Raw genomic sequence first — 16,518 nt, 5'->3', positions numbered from 1 at the left:
TTCTGAGCCTCTACGAATTTTGAACAGATACTTTATTTAAAGTAGTGAACGGAGTCACAAGTGTGACTGTCCCTATCTGAGATACAAGAAACTGGTTGACTGGATCTCATGTGTCATTTTATTATGGATGACATGGAATAACATCCAGAGTAGTCAGACAAGATAACTTTGATTGTAGCTATTGTAAACGGTTTCTAGAATACGGTGGCCTACAAAAATCACATTACCAATCACGTTTCTCTTCTCTTGATTGCAGATGTCACCAGATGCTTGAATGCCGGTCTACATTTTACAATTCACTGACAAGAACATGTATCCTGATGCGTTATTTCGACAAGTATCCCAAAATGAACCTGCTGGGGTGGGTCCGATTCAGACGTAAGTTGCCGTGATTAGGGAGCGCAATTCGGGATGCCTAAGAATTTCTCTACGCAGCTCACTTCATGAAGACTACCGCAGCCCAACGTCTGTGGATGTTCGTATTCCTTTGAAATCCTGAATACTACCAACGTTTAAGAACTTTCATCGAGCGTGCTAAAATTTCTGAGTGCCAGCGAATGTAACGCTTACTTCAGGTTGTGTTGTAGTTGTCTCTACTTTTGGTTCTCAGCGTAAATTCATCGCATTTCAACCAAAAGGAAGATAATTCAGTCGTCATGTTCTTTAAAGTGTATGACATGGGGTTGGATAATGACCGGGCTGGCCTCTGGCCTGTCACAATATAGCTGTAGCTTATCACCACTATTTAGCATTTGCCATTACTAAAATATGAGAACAGAATCGTTAGTCATCAATCAATCAATCAATCAATCAATCAATCAATCAATCAATCAATCAATCAATCAATCAATCAATCAATCAATCAATCAATCAATCAATCAATCAATCAATCAATCAATCAATCAATCAATCAATCAATCAATCAATCAATCAATCAATCAATCAATCAATCAATCAATCAATCAATCAATCAATCAATCAATCAATCAATCAATCAATCAATCAATCAATCAATCAATCAATCAATCAATCAATCAATCAATCAATCAATCAATCAATCAATCAATCAATCAATCAATCAATCAATCAATCAATCAATCAATCAATCAATCAATCAATCAATCAATCAATCAATCAATCAATCAATCAATCAATCAATCAATCAATCAATCAATCAATCAATCAATCAATCAATCAATCAATCAATCAATCAATCAATCAATCAATCAATCAATCAATCAATCAATCAATCAATCAATCAATCAATCAATCAATCAATCAATCAATCAATCAATCAATCAATCAATCAATCAATCAATCAATCAATCAACTAATCAATCAGTCAATCACTCAGTCGTCCAGCTGAACTATCTTTTCGGTACCTAGCTGCCATGACACCCACGGGAAGCATGAGAACGAGATACTGTCAGGGTGCCAGAGCTCAGACAGGACGAGTTGGTCGTGCCAGCTTGAAACGGATTTACAAGAATTGTTCAAGCTTTGTACACGATAAATTTAGTATGGTAAATGGTGGAGGAAACCGTGCCAGTCCAATTAAACCGCTTTTGTCATCACTCAAAGTCAATACTGGACGGCACGGATAAGATCGATCTCTGGGTCAAGAGGCGAAATTACTGGTAATGGCCAACATCCACCTGCGTCGCTTCTGCTGTTTTAAGTTCTAAACAGATTTAACGTAAAAAAGCACACAAAGGCGGATAGAATATCTGGCAAGAGCCAGGGTGCTCCTGTCTCGGCTCCGAACAGACTATCCCACTCCGTAGTCTCTCACTCCTATGACAAGATACTTGCTTGATAGTAGTATGAACTGTTTGACTCAAATGCATCACGGAATAGGGGTTCCGTGAAGACAGATCCGAAGAATGTCACCCGCACTGGTAAGCACATCATCTAACGGGTCATGGTCAGTATCTTTCGAAAGCTTAGTTAGCTTTGATCTAAGTTGATATAGTGTTGAAGTGGGACCTTGGACTGAATGAGAAGAAGGATGCTAGCTGTATGAAATATAGAATAAAGTTGTTCAAATCTGAGATTTAGGTACACCTAGAAGGAAAGGCCAGGTTTCTAGATAAACTAGGTTTGGCAGCAGTCGCTCGAGTAGATAGTCCATTGCAAGGCAAGTCAATGAGCTTGAGTTACGCAATTCAGCTGTAAAGTTTAGCAGTTACCTGTGTTCTCTGGGATGATTAACCCCCAATGGTCAAATTCTCAGGCATCATCCTGTTACCGCTGTGGGTAAGTCGGTTCCCACATCGTGCATTCCCTTCAGGTTTCACCGATCAGCTGACTGTTTCTACGGAATGAGCTGCTATGTTCCGAAAAGGAGTGAATCAAAGTCGACATGGAATGGTTGGTGATAGAGATGGCTGTGATAGTGAGTGTGTAGATGATGATTTGTGTACCCGTTCAGCGTTCAAACGTGGAACCTACTTGGATCACCCAGTCAATGGCTGCTGTTGTCTTTTTCTTTAAAGGCTAGCATGCATTGAGAAGATTTGACTGCGCGCTACAAAACGCTTCCAAGTCAGTCCGTGTGTCATCGCTAGCCACGTTTGCACACGCCGCGCGCATGAAATTTGAAAACAAAGCTAGAACACCAGGTACTTTCTGGTGCTGAGTACGTAGCAGATTTAAGTTAACTAATCAAATAAAAAGGACGCCACAGAAATAATACATGAGGCATAACTCAAACAACTGGGAGAAGACCCTTGTTTTGAACGATTTTTGACATGAGTGAGCAGGTGCATTTGAAGATCATGATGAGTTGGTCTATGAATAATCTGTCTGAGGCAAGTGAGATCAAGATGCTTCAAGTTGGAGAATCTTCATAGACGTTTTCACTGTAGAACATAAAAGATGCCGTGTCCGGTAAAACCATCCGTCAGCTCACTACTGGAAGTTTGGAAGTTACAGACAAACAGGAATCAATCTCAGGACATATCTGGCACCCCTTTGAAGTTGAAGAGTGCGACTACAGGTTGATATACGTTGGCACCGTTATAGATTGCAACAGAAGATGGATCTTCGCTTTCCTGTTTCATCAGCTCTTCTCCACTACAATTGGGTCCGCGAAGCGGATTTAGCCAATCTGTTTGGTTCCCAAAAGCCAGTCCGGGTCATTTTTCACTAGAGAGGGAAATTCTGTCAAACATATTTCGCAGAACACTAAAGAGTTTCACGGAGCCCTTATTTAGTCTCTGATGAAAAAGTAATTTGGTGCGGAAAAACTATTTGATATCCACTGGATACACTTTTTCACATTCGTCTGCCGAGTATGGTGCATTGGCTGCATAAGACGTTTTTCACGGACAAAGTTGGAGAATTTTGTCTGACTGATAATCAGGACTTGAAAATTTGCGCATCATCCTTACTAGGGGCATGAGACACTTACAGGACGGCTTGGACATAATGAACATTGAAGATCATATGAAATAATTAACTGAAAAGCGACACAATAAACTGCCGAATGTTCTTGAGGTCAGCGCTGCTTTCGAATGAAAAGGAGTGAACCAAAGTCGACGTGGAACGGTTGGTAATAGAGATGGTTGTGATCGTGAGTGTGTAGATCAGATTCAGTGATGAAAAAGAAAGCGGGAAAGGACACATTAGTTGCGTGGTAACTGAGTCAAATCCAGCAATTCAATGCCAAAACAGGTTAGTTGACGGTGAACCAACGTACGTCGAAAAGATGCAAGTCGATGTTTTGAACATTGCTGTTTGGGTCATCTAGCCGGATTCTAATAGGCCGTTTGGTTCATGGTACTTTGAATAACATCGTGGGATGAGCATACCAGAGAAATGCACCAAGAAGAGGCCGTTTCCAAACACTACTCTGACCTGTCTTGTCTGACAACTGCTTCGCCGTGGGGAGTAAGGGCAGGACAAGGAGCTTCACAATGTTGGTTCTGCAGAACCGGAGACAGTAGTTGAACGGAAAACCAAGAATGACGAACGCCGGAGACGCACATTAACAGGAAACAGCCAAGCAGATTTATCTGCCTTTGAGGAATTACAAACGAAAATGAACAGCTATCGATCGAAAGAGGAATAGCGTTTCACTAATCCACACACGAGAACGGTCGGCATGAGGGGAACCGGAGATATGCATGGAGGCGCTTGCTGCACTCCCGCCCAAGCCAGCCAAGAAAGTGCATGTATGAACCAGAATATGTGTACCAACGAATCGCTATCTAACTGCCTGGTTGCTTGCTTGATTATGGTTAACACCAGCATACAAATAAATCCAAAGAATGTGCTTTTAGGCTTACGCGATTTATCTTTCAATGAGATTCCAATAACAGGAGAGTTACTAAGGGTGAGGCGCGAAACATCAGCCCTGTGTGATCTGCTCCTGTAAGCATGGTGACGGTCGCCATGTCTTGAAAGACAAATTCTCGTCGGCTTCTGACTTCCGTTTCCAAAATCTTTGGAAAGACGCGTGTCTATGTGTTGGGATTATTCAAGACATCCCATTCCAGCTGCCTGCACAACAACATTTCTTATGAGCAAACATTTTAAGATGTCTTAGGGCACAAGGCAAGACCCTGTCCATCTTGATTTTGAGTTCTATAGACTTTGCGGAATGGTTGGTTCCAAGTTTCACTCGTCCCGACTGAAGAAATTGAACGCAGAAAAACGTGGTGATCATTGTAGGTGTCTGTCTTGGCCAATCTACCGTGCATAGAGTTGGCTTTCAACGAAATTGCTAAAACAGTTACATCCCGTGAGGGGCTCCGTTTCGTTGGAACCACGTGAATCTTCGTCCGTCGAACAGAATAGGTTCTTGGTGAGGAAGTATTTGGTCTTATGGGAACTGTAGATAGGATGCGTTTACATATGTAATACTTCCTTTGAAGCACATGAACCAGTTATCAGGGTGGGCTATTTATCCGAGCCCACATCGTCAGCCTCAGGTGGTGAAGGGTCCTTAAAGCATCGATCACTTTAAGATTTATCACTAAATAGTAAGCGCCAAAAAGCCATGTCGTTGACGGCCCGTGTAATGATTCTATATTGTCGCTACCTTTAAGCTCAGTCAATGGGACCTGAGCGTTAACTCCATGAAGATTCATGATTCCGGTCTGTTTAGTCCTTCAGCAGTCATTCAAAGAACCTGTGTAAAAGAGGCCTTATATGATTCTTTATTGTCGCTACCTTTAAGCTCAGTCAAAGGGACCTGAGCGTTAACTTCATGAAGATTCGTGATTCCGGTCTATTTAGTCCTTCAGCAGTCATTCAAAGAACCATGCGTACATATCGATTTGTCATCTGCCTAGTGAGCTTGTCGCCGAGGGGATTGCTTTGAAAGTACTTCAAAGAATTCCAAGGATGGTCGTAAATGCAGCCGGTTGAAGTTTGGTGCACAATGCAACGGCTGGGCCTCGAAATGGCACGGGAAATTTAATGTTAACTGTTCTAGGCAGCAGGACGAGATACGGCTTAGTTAGCTGGGTCGAAATGGTCGACCAGAACTTGTGTTAACAACAGTCTCATAGCCTGTAAATAAAAACGTGTCTGACGCAACTAGGTTGTAGAAGACATACATTCAGATCACCTCAATAGCGTATAACTTGGGTTTTTTCCGAAAACGTTCTTCTTTCGGGAGATCCTTTCTGCTTACTAAAATACTGGTCACTGGATTCCTGCGTGTCTTCATCATTGGACGAGTTAACATGCAAACGTAATACTTAGGGCCAACTGTCTAGTACATTCTGTCAGTCATATTTGGATGGTTTTACTACCAGCCCCAATAGAGAATATTGTGTTTAGACGATTCTCGTTCTGTCTGAATGAATGGGCTTCACTGGTCTGCCTGCCAACCTCTGATAATGCGGTGCATTTTTCAAAAAGGCCTTTATCAGAGCTTCTTGTCAACTGCTTCCAGCGAATGATACCACAAGAATGGCCAGTTACCGAAATAAGTAAACCGCCTTTACCGTCATATCTGAATAAGCGCTGTCAGTAATCACAGTTGATTTTTGCTATACGTGAACTTTACCTTGATGGTTGGGCGAGCAAAGCTTGAGTGAAATCCATTTGCATCACCCCAACAGTGGTTTCATTGTCTGGAACGCATAGCGTGGAAACTTTGCTGTTAGTTAGTCTACAAAGGCTCGGCTCAGACCTCAAGACACAGCCGAACACTTTGTTCTTCATTTTTCCCTGTTTAAAGGTACAGCTAGGGAAAATTACTGTGAGACAGAACTGTATGTAGTAGCGGCGTGGCTGAGGACCGAGCTATTGGAACAGTTAACAAGCTTCGTGAATTCTCAGTTAACAAAAACGAGACAAGAATACAAGGCCGCACTGTATAAAATAATAGATTACACAAGGGTATTGAATTTTTGTCTACTTATTCATAGTTATTTATTACCGTGCTCTCGCTACGGTTTTTTAGTTTGAAGATGCAGATATTCAAACCTAGAGGCCTTCGCCGAAAAAATTTGGCACCCTTAATTTTACTCACTAGTCAATACTGAGCTTGTCTAATGGGCGCCATGGAATATTTTGACAACCCAATAGGGTATTCGAACCATGAGGTATCAGGTGGAACTAAATCCAGTTATGTGGACAGCATATGCTCGGTTTCCTTATTACCATTCCCAGTAACCTAAAGGAAAGCCACCACAGGGGTGCCCACACTCCTGTTGTCCTTCATCTTTAAAAGGGTCTGTGGGCGATTTCATTCCGTTTGGGTTGCGTCCACAATATCAGTCACCAAGAATGCATGCACAAGACCAACTGATTCATCGTTGCTCATTCCTTCTTTTCTTTGCTTATAGATATCAGAAAACGTTTGAATGCCTTATCGCGACAAGCATCCGGGTGCACATTCGATAGAATGGACCCGATTCATGATTGTCCTGACTGTTGTGCAGGAGAGTCTTGAATAAAACTGCTTATTATTTTCAAATCTGCTAATATCACGTAGCACACAATGAGTCAGTAAAACAGTGGTGCTCAGCTGTCCACTCTCCGACAATCTAGTAGCTTTATTAGCTGAGTAGGCTGTTAAACTATCAACAATATAATTTTCTCGCCACACTGTGTCCCCTCTCAGCTGTTTATTTCCGCTTCATGGTTTCTGTAACTTCCGAGCTAAAAAACAGTGTATTGCCCACCGTATCATTCGATCTGCAGTGGGCGTTCGGGTTATCATTGTTCTGAAGCATAGGTCGACGTTTTGTGATCTGGATGAATTTTCAGGAAATTCCGCACTATGTAGAATGAAACAAGGTAACTGAGTAGGTTGATATGTTAACGGTATCCTAAAAGTGCCAGTATAGATTACAGTCTTTTGAGCAATTTTAAAGCCTAGATACCATTGTACCCATCTCAATGTAATTCTTATGTTGTACTTTATAGTATAGAATTCTGTGCTTTGTCGAGTGTTCAGTTTCCCGTTTGAAAGCGTTTCTACAATCAAGTATAAATTTTCACAGATGCCCCCGTCGTACTCGCCCAGGGTCACAAAGTAGTACATTTTTCTCCATGATAAAGAACATTCTAGATTATCGACCACTGCAACCTTAATCCGACTTCACGAATGTAGGAAATTATGCTTTTTAATAAAAAAAATAAACGCGGAGTAATCAAGGTATTCATAATAACTTATGTTGTAGAAAATATCTGCCTCCCTACGGATCATTTACAAAGCAGACCATAAAGAATGATCGTCTGTAGTCAACGGAAAGTTTGAAGTAATTTGAATGAAACTATACCATCACATTTCAGCCTTGTCGTATAAAAAACATCGAGTTTCTTTTGTTCTCCTTCTCAAGACTGAGAGAACGCGCATGTCGCGATGCGTTAATATTTCTCACTCTACTTTGTGTTGTGGACAAACAACACCTGTGAAATAAGACCTTACTCTGTACAGTTGGTCACGTGATTAATGCCAAGATAATCACATGATATGAATCAAGTAATTTGGCCTCAGCAACTGTCAGCAAATTGGGGCTAGTTTACAGACCATGCAAAACCATTCTGGACCTTCGCAAGTGTCGGTAGTTAATACTTTCGCTTGATCTTGGATTAGACAAAGCAAAATGTAAACACTCTGGACGCTGTCGGATACGCCCATGTTTGGTTCACACAGAATGCAGGATTCTTATGCCATTGAATGTGAGACCGACGACTGTCTGATATTGAAGTTCTGTTACGTAGCACACAAAATTGATCATGTTTTGTATAACGTCCAGGCAACTGCAAAACCATATTTCATTGAGATGGTGACACTATATCAGATGACGCCCAGACATACCTGAATAAAAGAAAACAAAACTAGGAGTCAGCAAACACATTGTCAGAACTGATAACTACCGAGAGAATGAACCGTCCTTCCATGAACGATAATAAACTAAGGTATATTCAACGAGGGCAAAAACAGTTCATTTTTATGCATATTCTTACACACTCCTCTTACACAATCCTCTGTAAATTCTCCCCTACATGTCTTGGGCTACAAGCTTAACCTCCTTTGCCTATTCCACCACTTGTACTGTGAATTGCGAGTGGTCGAACTAACCTCATTTCAAGAGTAAACAGAGGAAATACCGGGTTAGCTGATATCTAGACCTCTGTTCTCAGATGAACTGTCCTGCATTTTGCGAATATCTAGAGGTCTTATTTAAAAATCAACAGCTTACTTTGCTCCACTATAGAGAATTTCAAGGGCGAATGATTATGGGGCAGAGATATGTACCTGTAAGTGGATAAACTCAAAATGTGGGTCTGGAGGTTTGGTGAAGCTCAGCAACTGTCGAAGCCCATTTGCCTGCGTAGAGCAAGAGCTTTGGCAGACTAGGCAACCGATTTTCAGTCCAAGTTTTCAAGGGCTGCGCTAAAAAAAATCACAGATCTGTTCACTGTTGTCTTGTAGGCCATGGGTTTTTGTTCAGCTAAACATTTTAAATTCAAAAGACAGCACACGAACGCCTTGAAGGTCAAGGTAGTATTAGATGGCAAAGTCAGTCACAGTTAGTCAGCTGCACTCAGGTTTTTTCCATCTACTTGAAGGATGTCCAGATCTCCTTCAAGTTTCGGTACCCAAGGCTTTCCATAGCCTCTAAGAAGTATATAGTCTGGGAATTTTAGCCTATACTAACTCCGGTTCGGAAGCCAAAACTGAGAACTGCCTGAAAGGTGATGGACAACCTATCCAAAGGAACAATTACTCACTCTGTGGATCAGGTAACAAGTCTCTAATAAGTATATAGTCTGGGAATTTTAGCCTACACTAACTCCGGTTCGGAAGCCAAAACTGAAAACTGCCTGAAAGGTGATGGATAACCTATCCAAAGGAACAAATTACTCACTCTGTGGATCAGGTAACAAGATACCGGGCCGATCGATGGAAATACAGTTCAGGCACATAGCAGTTCTTCTCGCTGCTTGAAGATAGAAATGAATATGGTTTTGGATAAAATAGATTGAAAAGGCTGTCAACCATTCGTAATGATTCACTGGGTGAGGATGTGATAAACGTAAAACTTCTTGCTGACATCGAAGCTAACCAAAACCCTTTGTATTGTCTCATTGCGGCATAACCAAAGCAAGCTGAGAGGTTATAGAAAAGAATAACGCCACATTGTGATTTCTGAATACAAGCATCCTTGATCGTTAGTGATGTCACCAGGATCTTCGGTATAAAGACGGTACACTTAAACGGCATTTTTAAACAAAAGAGAAAAATGTGTACTCGAGGGATCGCCCGAGAATATGATTAAAGTATTTGAACCGTTCAAGTAATTAGACAAAAGCTATAGAGGCTAAACGCAAGGAAAAGAACTGCCTTCTCGTATATGCCTGTTATGGTTGGCCACCAAGAAAAATGAACTGGGATTAGTTAGAAAACTCGTCTTATTGAACTCAATTCCAAATTTTTCGTTTAATCCGTCGGCGGAATGCCTCCGTTGATTAGCTGAAGGACGCTTTTATGAATAAAATATTGGTTAGATAGCGAGTTCTTCCAATAAACAGAGGAAGGTAGCACACAAAGTATGCAGTGGATTGGGCGCGGAGCATAACTGTTGATCAACCGAAGGATGTGTGCCCTCAGCTTTCTGGCCGATACTAACTTTAACTAACCCCCGAAAACTCAAGAACTTAAAAAATCAGTTGCTATTTCAGGATTCATCTGTGCAAACAGTGGATAGCCTGACCGTCGTCCAGTGACTGGGTAATTTCTCACTAGTTAGCCAGCGACAAAAGAGGGTTGTAAGAAGTTTTCCAAAGGTTTTCATTGAAGCAAGACCTCAGGAATAGAACTCGGACAGGTATTGCAGTTCAAAAATTTTTTTCTGGACCATATCGATCACCAAAGTGTCACTGGAATGATCCCCACTCACAAGTGCCACAGGAACGCCCGGGAAAATAAATGTAGATTTTAAATCATCTTATGTGGCTGGTAAATTGGAAAATTTCTTTTAATGGAGGTCAATCTACCAATCTGAGCTGGAGAGCCGCGGAACACAGTGGGAATCATCAGCATCGCGAATCTCATGAAACTCCAGTACGAAGTTTCCAACCCTGTGAGTAGTCTGAACACCTAACCGTTTGGCCGAGAGCGGCTCATCAACATTGTGCCAACTCGCATTTAGGCAGGATATAGTGGTAGTCTGTGACTAACAAAATGTCGAATGAAGTTTTCTCTCATTGGTTTGTCAAATATATTCTTCCTTTGGTAACTTATAGGTCGTGGGGAGCGTGGGGAGACCGAAAGATTCTTACTAAAAAATTCCATGAATCTTGCCGGCACTGAAAGAAGAGTATAACGAAGCGGTTTTACCGATTCCGCGATTAGATAAATACAGCCGATAGCACATTAATGGGGGAATTCCGAATGGATAATTACAAAACACACCGGGAAGACCAAACCATACGCATAGTTCCGAAAAGAAGTGATTTATTATCTTCGTGAAGAACGTCACAAAATTCAGTACAGGGGAAGAAAACCTCCTTCAAAGTGAATGATTTTTTTTGCATTTTTCAGGTATTTATCCCTCAAGGGGACTAGTACACACCGGGGGGGGGGGGTATTTTATTCTAAACATTCTGCATTTTTGAGGGGAAGGGGTCAGAACCAGCGAACAGCTCTTACTTTTTGAACTATTATCAAGCTCATTTCCTGCCAGCTGAAATTTCAGTCTTCAAACCTTTTACTGTTATTCCTGATAATTTTCAAATACGCGGCTCTTTTCCGATAACTAGTCACAGTTTGAATGAGCCAATGTGTTTATCGCTCCTTAATCTATCCTGCCTTTCATACACACACACACAGACATATATATATGGCGCTGCTCCCACTGTAGATTTTTCTTGGTCAGGGCTGTAAAAGTTTTCCTCCGAATTCCTCACCTTCTTCGTTACATTGAATATTTGTCAGCCACTTAATGAGTAGCAATTAACGTTGTAGCTAAGCGTTTGTGTGCTCACTATCAATAAGAGTATAGGAGTTGATCGTTCCGCTACTAGATAAAACACACTCCTAGTTGTGCTTGAATATCCTTAATATTCTGAATATTCTAACTGGCCATCTTACATTGAGTTCAGATTTTGTTTTACCAGACAGACTGCTCTCCTACGGAAAACGAGCTGGAATTCGTTCGCACACTCCATCGAATTCTCTGTGACCTGAAATATCGGCTGTCATTTGATGAAATTACTTTCATAAAAAAACAGAAAACTTTCGTTTAAAGCGAATGAATCGCCTTATTGTAATTGACACTTGAACGTGAAATGTTGATCGATAACTTGCTCTATCGGCTGTCGAACCAGCTCCCCTTCTGACTTTGTGTACACCCTTTTTTATTTGTTCAAAAGCCTTCAGTATTCAAAAGGCTTAATGGGAGAAACACACTGACAAGTGATTTTTACACGTTGAACATTTCAAAGTGCATTCTTCATGGCGTTCTCCTCAACACCAATGTTGAACTCGGAGAGTTGTCTTCATAAAGCGAATGATTTTGCTGTAACTTAATTATCAAAACGATAGATATTATGCCATGTCGATTGACGTTGAAACCTAAGAACACGTTTGGATGTAGGTAGCTCAGGTGTGCTGCCACTCAACCACTCGGGCCACTCAACCCTGCACTGAGGATTTCACCTCGATTGGTGATAAAACGTTTGCAATTCAACTGCCAAGCTCGGCGAACAAACCAACAACCACGTATTCACGCTTTCTGGTGAAATACATCCAGAAGGTGTTAATAATGAAAATAGGCTGACATCAGAACCCAGACATAAAGTATATAAGCTACGGAAACGCGAAAAATTGTGGGTATTATTTGTTTGTTACAACATGTACCTTTTATGATGGTAGTCCTTTCCACCATTATGCCCCAGAGTGGATCAGAGTTCTCAATGAGAATTAGAAAATTCAACGTGACTTGGTTTTACTTCTCCTCAAATGTTGAACTCGGAGAGTTGTCTTCATAAAGCGAATGATTTTGCTGTAACTTAATTATCAAAACGATAGATATTATGCCATGTCGATTGACGTTGAAACCTAAGAACACGTTTGGATGTAGGTAGCTCAGGTGTGCTGCCACTCAACCACTCGGGCCACTCAACCCTGCACTGAGGATTTCACCTCGATTGGTGATAAAACGTTTGCAATTCAACTGCCAAGCTCGGCGAACAAACCAACAACCACGTATTCACGCTTTCTGGTGAAATACATCCAGAAGGTGTTAATAATGAAAATAGGCTGACATCAGAACCCAGACATAAAGTATATAAGCTACGGAAACGCGAAAAATTGTGGGTATTATTTGTTTGTTACAACATGTACCTTTTATGATGGTAGTCCTTTCCACCATTATGCCCCAGAGTGGATCAGAGTTCTCAATGAGAATTAGAAAATTCAACGTGACTTGGTTTTACTTAGTTGTCCTAGCCGGCGTTTTGTCATCCCAAATCAGTATTTTTTTTCCTGGCTAAGGAGCCAGTTAATCTGATGTACATAAGGAACCCTGGTCTCTTTGCACAAACTGAATGCATGGATCTGTGACAATAAGTTCAGCTGCTTTTTGTCCGTGTGTCTTGGAAATATTTACATAGGCGAAAGATTCAGCTGGGTTCTAGGTGGACCTCCTATCAAAATTAACTTGGTGTACGAATGAGTATGGTTCGCTAATTTCATGCAATTGGGGTTCAAGTAGATAATAGGGTCAAAAATGGTCGTGGGCTTCCGAAAGGTTTTCGGCAAATTAATAAGTAGTGTATTTCGTCTTGTTTTGAATTATCTGAGGAATACTTTTTGTTAATTGGAGATAGTCAACATGAGATATAAATTCTGTAAGTGAAAAATGAGTGGTACTATACCCTGTTTAGTGAGAGCTAATCACAGTCCTTTTCAGTCGCCCATGGCTTAGCGGTCAGTTGTTCAAACTACCGACCGGGAGGTCATTAGTTCGAACTGGCCACTGCGAATGATCCTCTTAAAGATAAAACAGTTGTACAGGGTTTGTGGACTTATTGACATAGACTGACTTTACTTACGATGTTGTGAGACAGTTTTATGTAGCCAGAATCTCACCGACGGGATATGTCAGAGCTGAAACGTCCATGGAACTATTTCAGCGACTCTCGTTCCAACCAAACGTTGACAGGCATGTATTGTATAAACCTTTGTAAGTAGTAGGGGAATTTACGCTCACATCACTTGTGTCCTCCTGTCCTGGCGAAATCACTGATGAGTGTTCACATCAAAGAGGGAGCAGTGGACTCAAGTTTTCTTCTTATAAGAGCCCATCAGTTGTGCATATCCTTGGTCTTGCCGAGGTTTGAACTCCGGACATCTGATAGGCGATGCAAACGTGTTACCACAAATCTACCGGCGCGTGCCAAATGCATCCCAACTTTCAAATCGGAACGGACGAACCTATTCACGCCTAAGTGATGTGACTGGTTATCCAGCAGGTTTCAACGTCTTTAAAGATACCTGGAAAGTCCTGACAGGTGGACCAAATTTCTTCGATGAATAATTTTCTCACAATAGCACTGGTTGTGCAGCAGCTGAAAATGTAACTCAAGTGAGAACTAAATTGTATCTGACAGTTCCGGAAAACAAAGAGTGACTGGACACGGGAACGATGGACTTGATAGGGGCAAATGGAAGGAAGAAGACAGGTGGTATAACTAGAATTTCAGATGAAAGGAGCCACAGATGACAAGGCAAAAAGCGATTTGGACTTCTGTACTGCACTAATTAGAAAACTGAACAGCTATGACTAAACATTACAGTGATCCTACAATTTTGGCTTACTCTGAAATGAAAAGGTTAAATTTGCCCGTATCCGACCGATCGTAATGCGTTTCCGACCCCCTGTATTTCAACAACGTGATCCTAGAATGATTAACTTTGTATGAAAGTGCAACTTTCAAAGTGCATCTGGATAGGAGTACCATTTTTTCTCTTAGAATTCGGGGCCGGAAAACTTCGATTAGTTTTCTAGCTACTTTATGAAAATTACTGAATGTCTCAGGATCACAAGGACAATTGACGACACCCCCCAAAGGCGTTGATGTGAACAGATTACCTATTTTGAAGGGTTTCAGGGTTTAATGCCTATCTGGCTCGCAAAGCCGCCTCTAATTGAGGGTCTGTATTGAAAACCGGCTCTGATCGCATGCTCTACTCCACATGCCAGTCGTTGAAATCGATCCCAAATGCGTTCAAATCGTGTCTAGGTAGCAAGGCTATTTTGTCTTAACCGATTTTGCAATACTTGTTTGAGTAGAGAACTCAGTATAGGGTACAGGATCATGTAAAATTTTGTACTGTGGTTTAACGTGATCGCGGCTTGTACCTAAAGTGGTATATCACTCGATGACTTGTTCATCATGCATGAAGCGGGCAAACATCATTCAGCATTCCGATGATGCACATAGACTCGCCTGTGAATGTTTGGTCATGGAAGATGAGTAATTTAAATGTAAAAGTACTTTTGAATATTGTTAGGTGGAACTCCACACAAATCCCCCTTTACCGCTTGCAGTCAGGCGCTGCTACGGCCGAGATTGGCCGAAAATTCGGGACGCTTGCTGGTGGGGCGTCAAGCCGAGAACTGATTGGCCGAAAGTCTGGACCAGACAGCCAATCATGACCCATTATTGGCTGAATGCCGGTTGCCAATGCCGCATCGGGAACGCGTCAGAATTTCCAGAAAGCTATTGCTGCCTACGCTATACATATGAAGCGCTGTAAAAGTGTTCCTGGCTTCGTTTTGGCGTTAATATACTTTGTGCACCTTTGGTGGTTCTTTTGATTGACGCGCTAGCTTGAGAGGCTCAGACCAAGAACTAAGCGAGAAAAATAACGTTACTACAAATATATTACTGAATTAAAATTTATTGATCCCAATGGCCCCATCTCAAAGCAAAATCACGTGTTACTAGATCGGTCAACATGGACAGTAGACAGATATTGATCTGTTTTTCAAGTTTTGGCGTACAATTATGACAACGGGTTGTAATTAATGCATACGTATATCAATGCGCGTTCAGATAGATGCTACGTGTAGCTTCACACGTAAATGTTGATAGTCGTATATTCAATAGGAATTTTGCCCTGTAAGTGGAGCCAATCAATGCCGAAAACCGAGAAACACTACAGCTGCTTCACCCTTGTTGGGAATCATCAGCAGAGTTCCACTCATGAAACTATGAGGGTTGCGAACCTGCAATCCTCCGGCTCATCAGCAAGCTGATTATCTCTCACCTACACAGGACGTATTGCCGCTCATCCTTCAGTCACCTTAATCACACGGCATGGTCAGGTTTTTATTACATTATTTGGTTCATACATTTCTTCTATTGGTCGGTCGTAGAACAGCGAAGGAATTCGCCTTTGTAACCCAGTATGCCTTGCCGGCTAGCCGTTAATCGTTGATAAAGCTGAGCAAAACAGCGAGCTTTCAAGTCATGGAAAATCTCTAGACCGACTTTTAACGACCTTTGATAACTGCATTCTTACCGGACCGGATGGAATCATGTCATCCGGATTGACTTGGTTAGCACCCGGTCTTGGGAATCTGCTGAATCTGTTACTCAGAATTTGAATCACCGAGCAGTTAACACAGAATCAAAGCATATAAATGTTATATGCCAAGTGTGACTGAGTTACCAGTCTTGTATCACCAGCAAATTATAAGACCCTGGATCAGCCCGGAGGCCAGGACAGACACCAATCCCAATTTAACTGAAATAATTCGATTGAAACTGAAGATAAGTACTTGCTTTGTAAGGGTATGAAACCTCCATGAGATTTGCAACGGCAACCTGAATGGGCCAGTACGAAACCACAATGGGGACTGTCATCATTCTGAAGTGAACACAACAGGTTTCCACCAAATACACACACCTGCACGCCAATTTGAGTACCAGTTGCACAGTTCAAGAAGAACATGAGGTTAAGGGAAACTCCGGGATGGCGTACACCCGCTGAGCTCCACAAAGACGAAAACCGTTCGTGGGCTGTCGCAAATTTTT

General features: G+C 41.6%; 1 protein-coding gene across 1 annotated transcript in view; it reads left to right on the top strand.

Annotated features, from left to right (window-relative positions):
* Nucleotides 1-1,883: 1,883 nt before the first annotated feature.
* T265_07975 (hypothetical protein) overlaps nucleotides 1,884-16,518 on the top strand; it is a gene marked incomplete at both ends in the record, with an annotated part of 60,140 nt that continues 45,505 nt past the window's right edge. Inside the window, one exon of the mRNA XM_009173652.1 lies at nucleotides 1,884-1,898. Within this exon, the coding sequence (XP_009171916.1) occupies nucleotides 1,884-1,898 (15 nt within the window). The remainder of the gene's footprint in view (nucleotides 1,899-16,518) is intronic.

This window comes from Opisthorchis viverrini, assembly GCF_000715545.1.
Source record: "Opisthorchis viverrini unplaced genomic scaffold opera_v5_192, whole genome shotgun sequence".
Lineage (NCBI taxonomy): Eukaryota > Metazoa > Platyhelminthes > Trematoda > Opisthorchiida > Opisthorchiidae > Opisthorchis > Opisthorchis viverrini.
The sequence above is the reverse complement of the archived record's forward strand: the minus strand, read 5'-3'. Positions and strand labels throughout refer to the sequence as shown.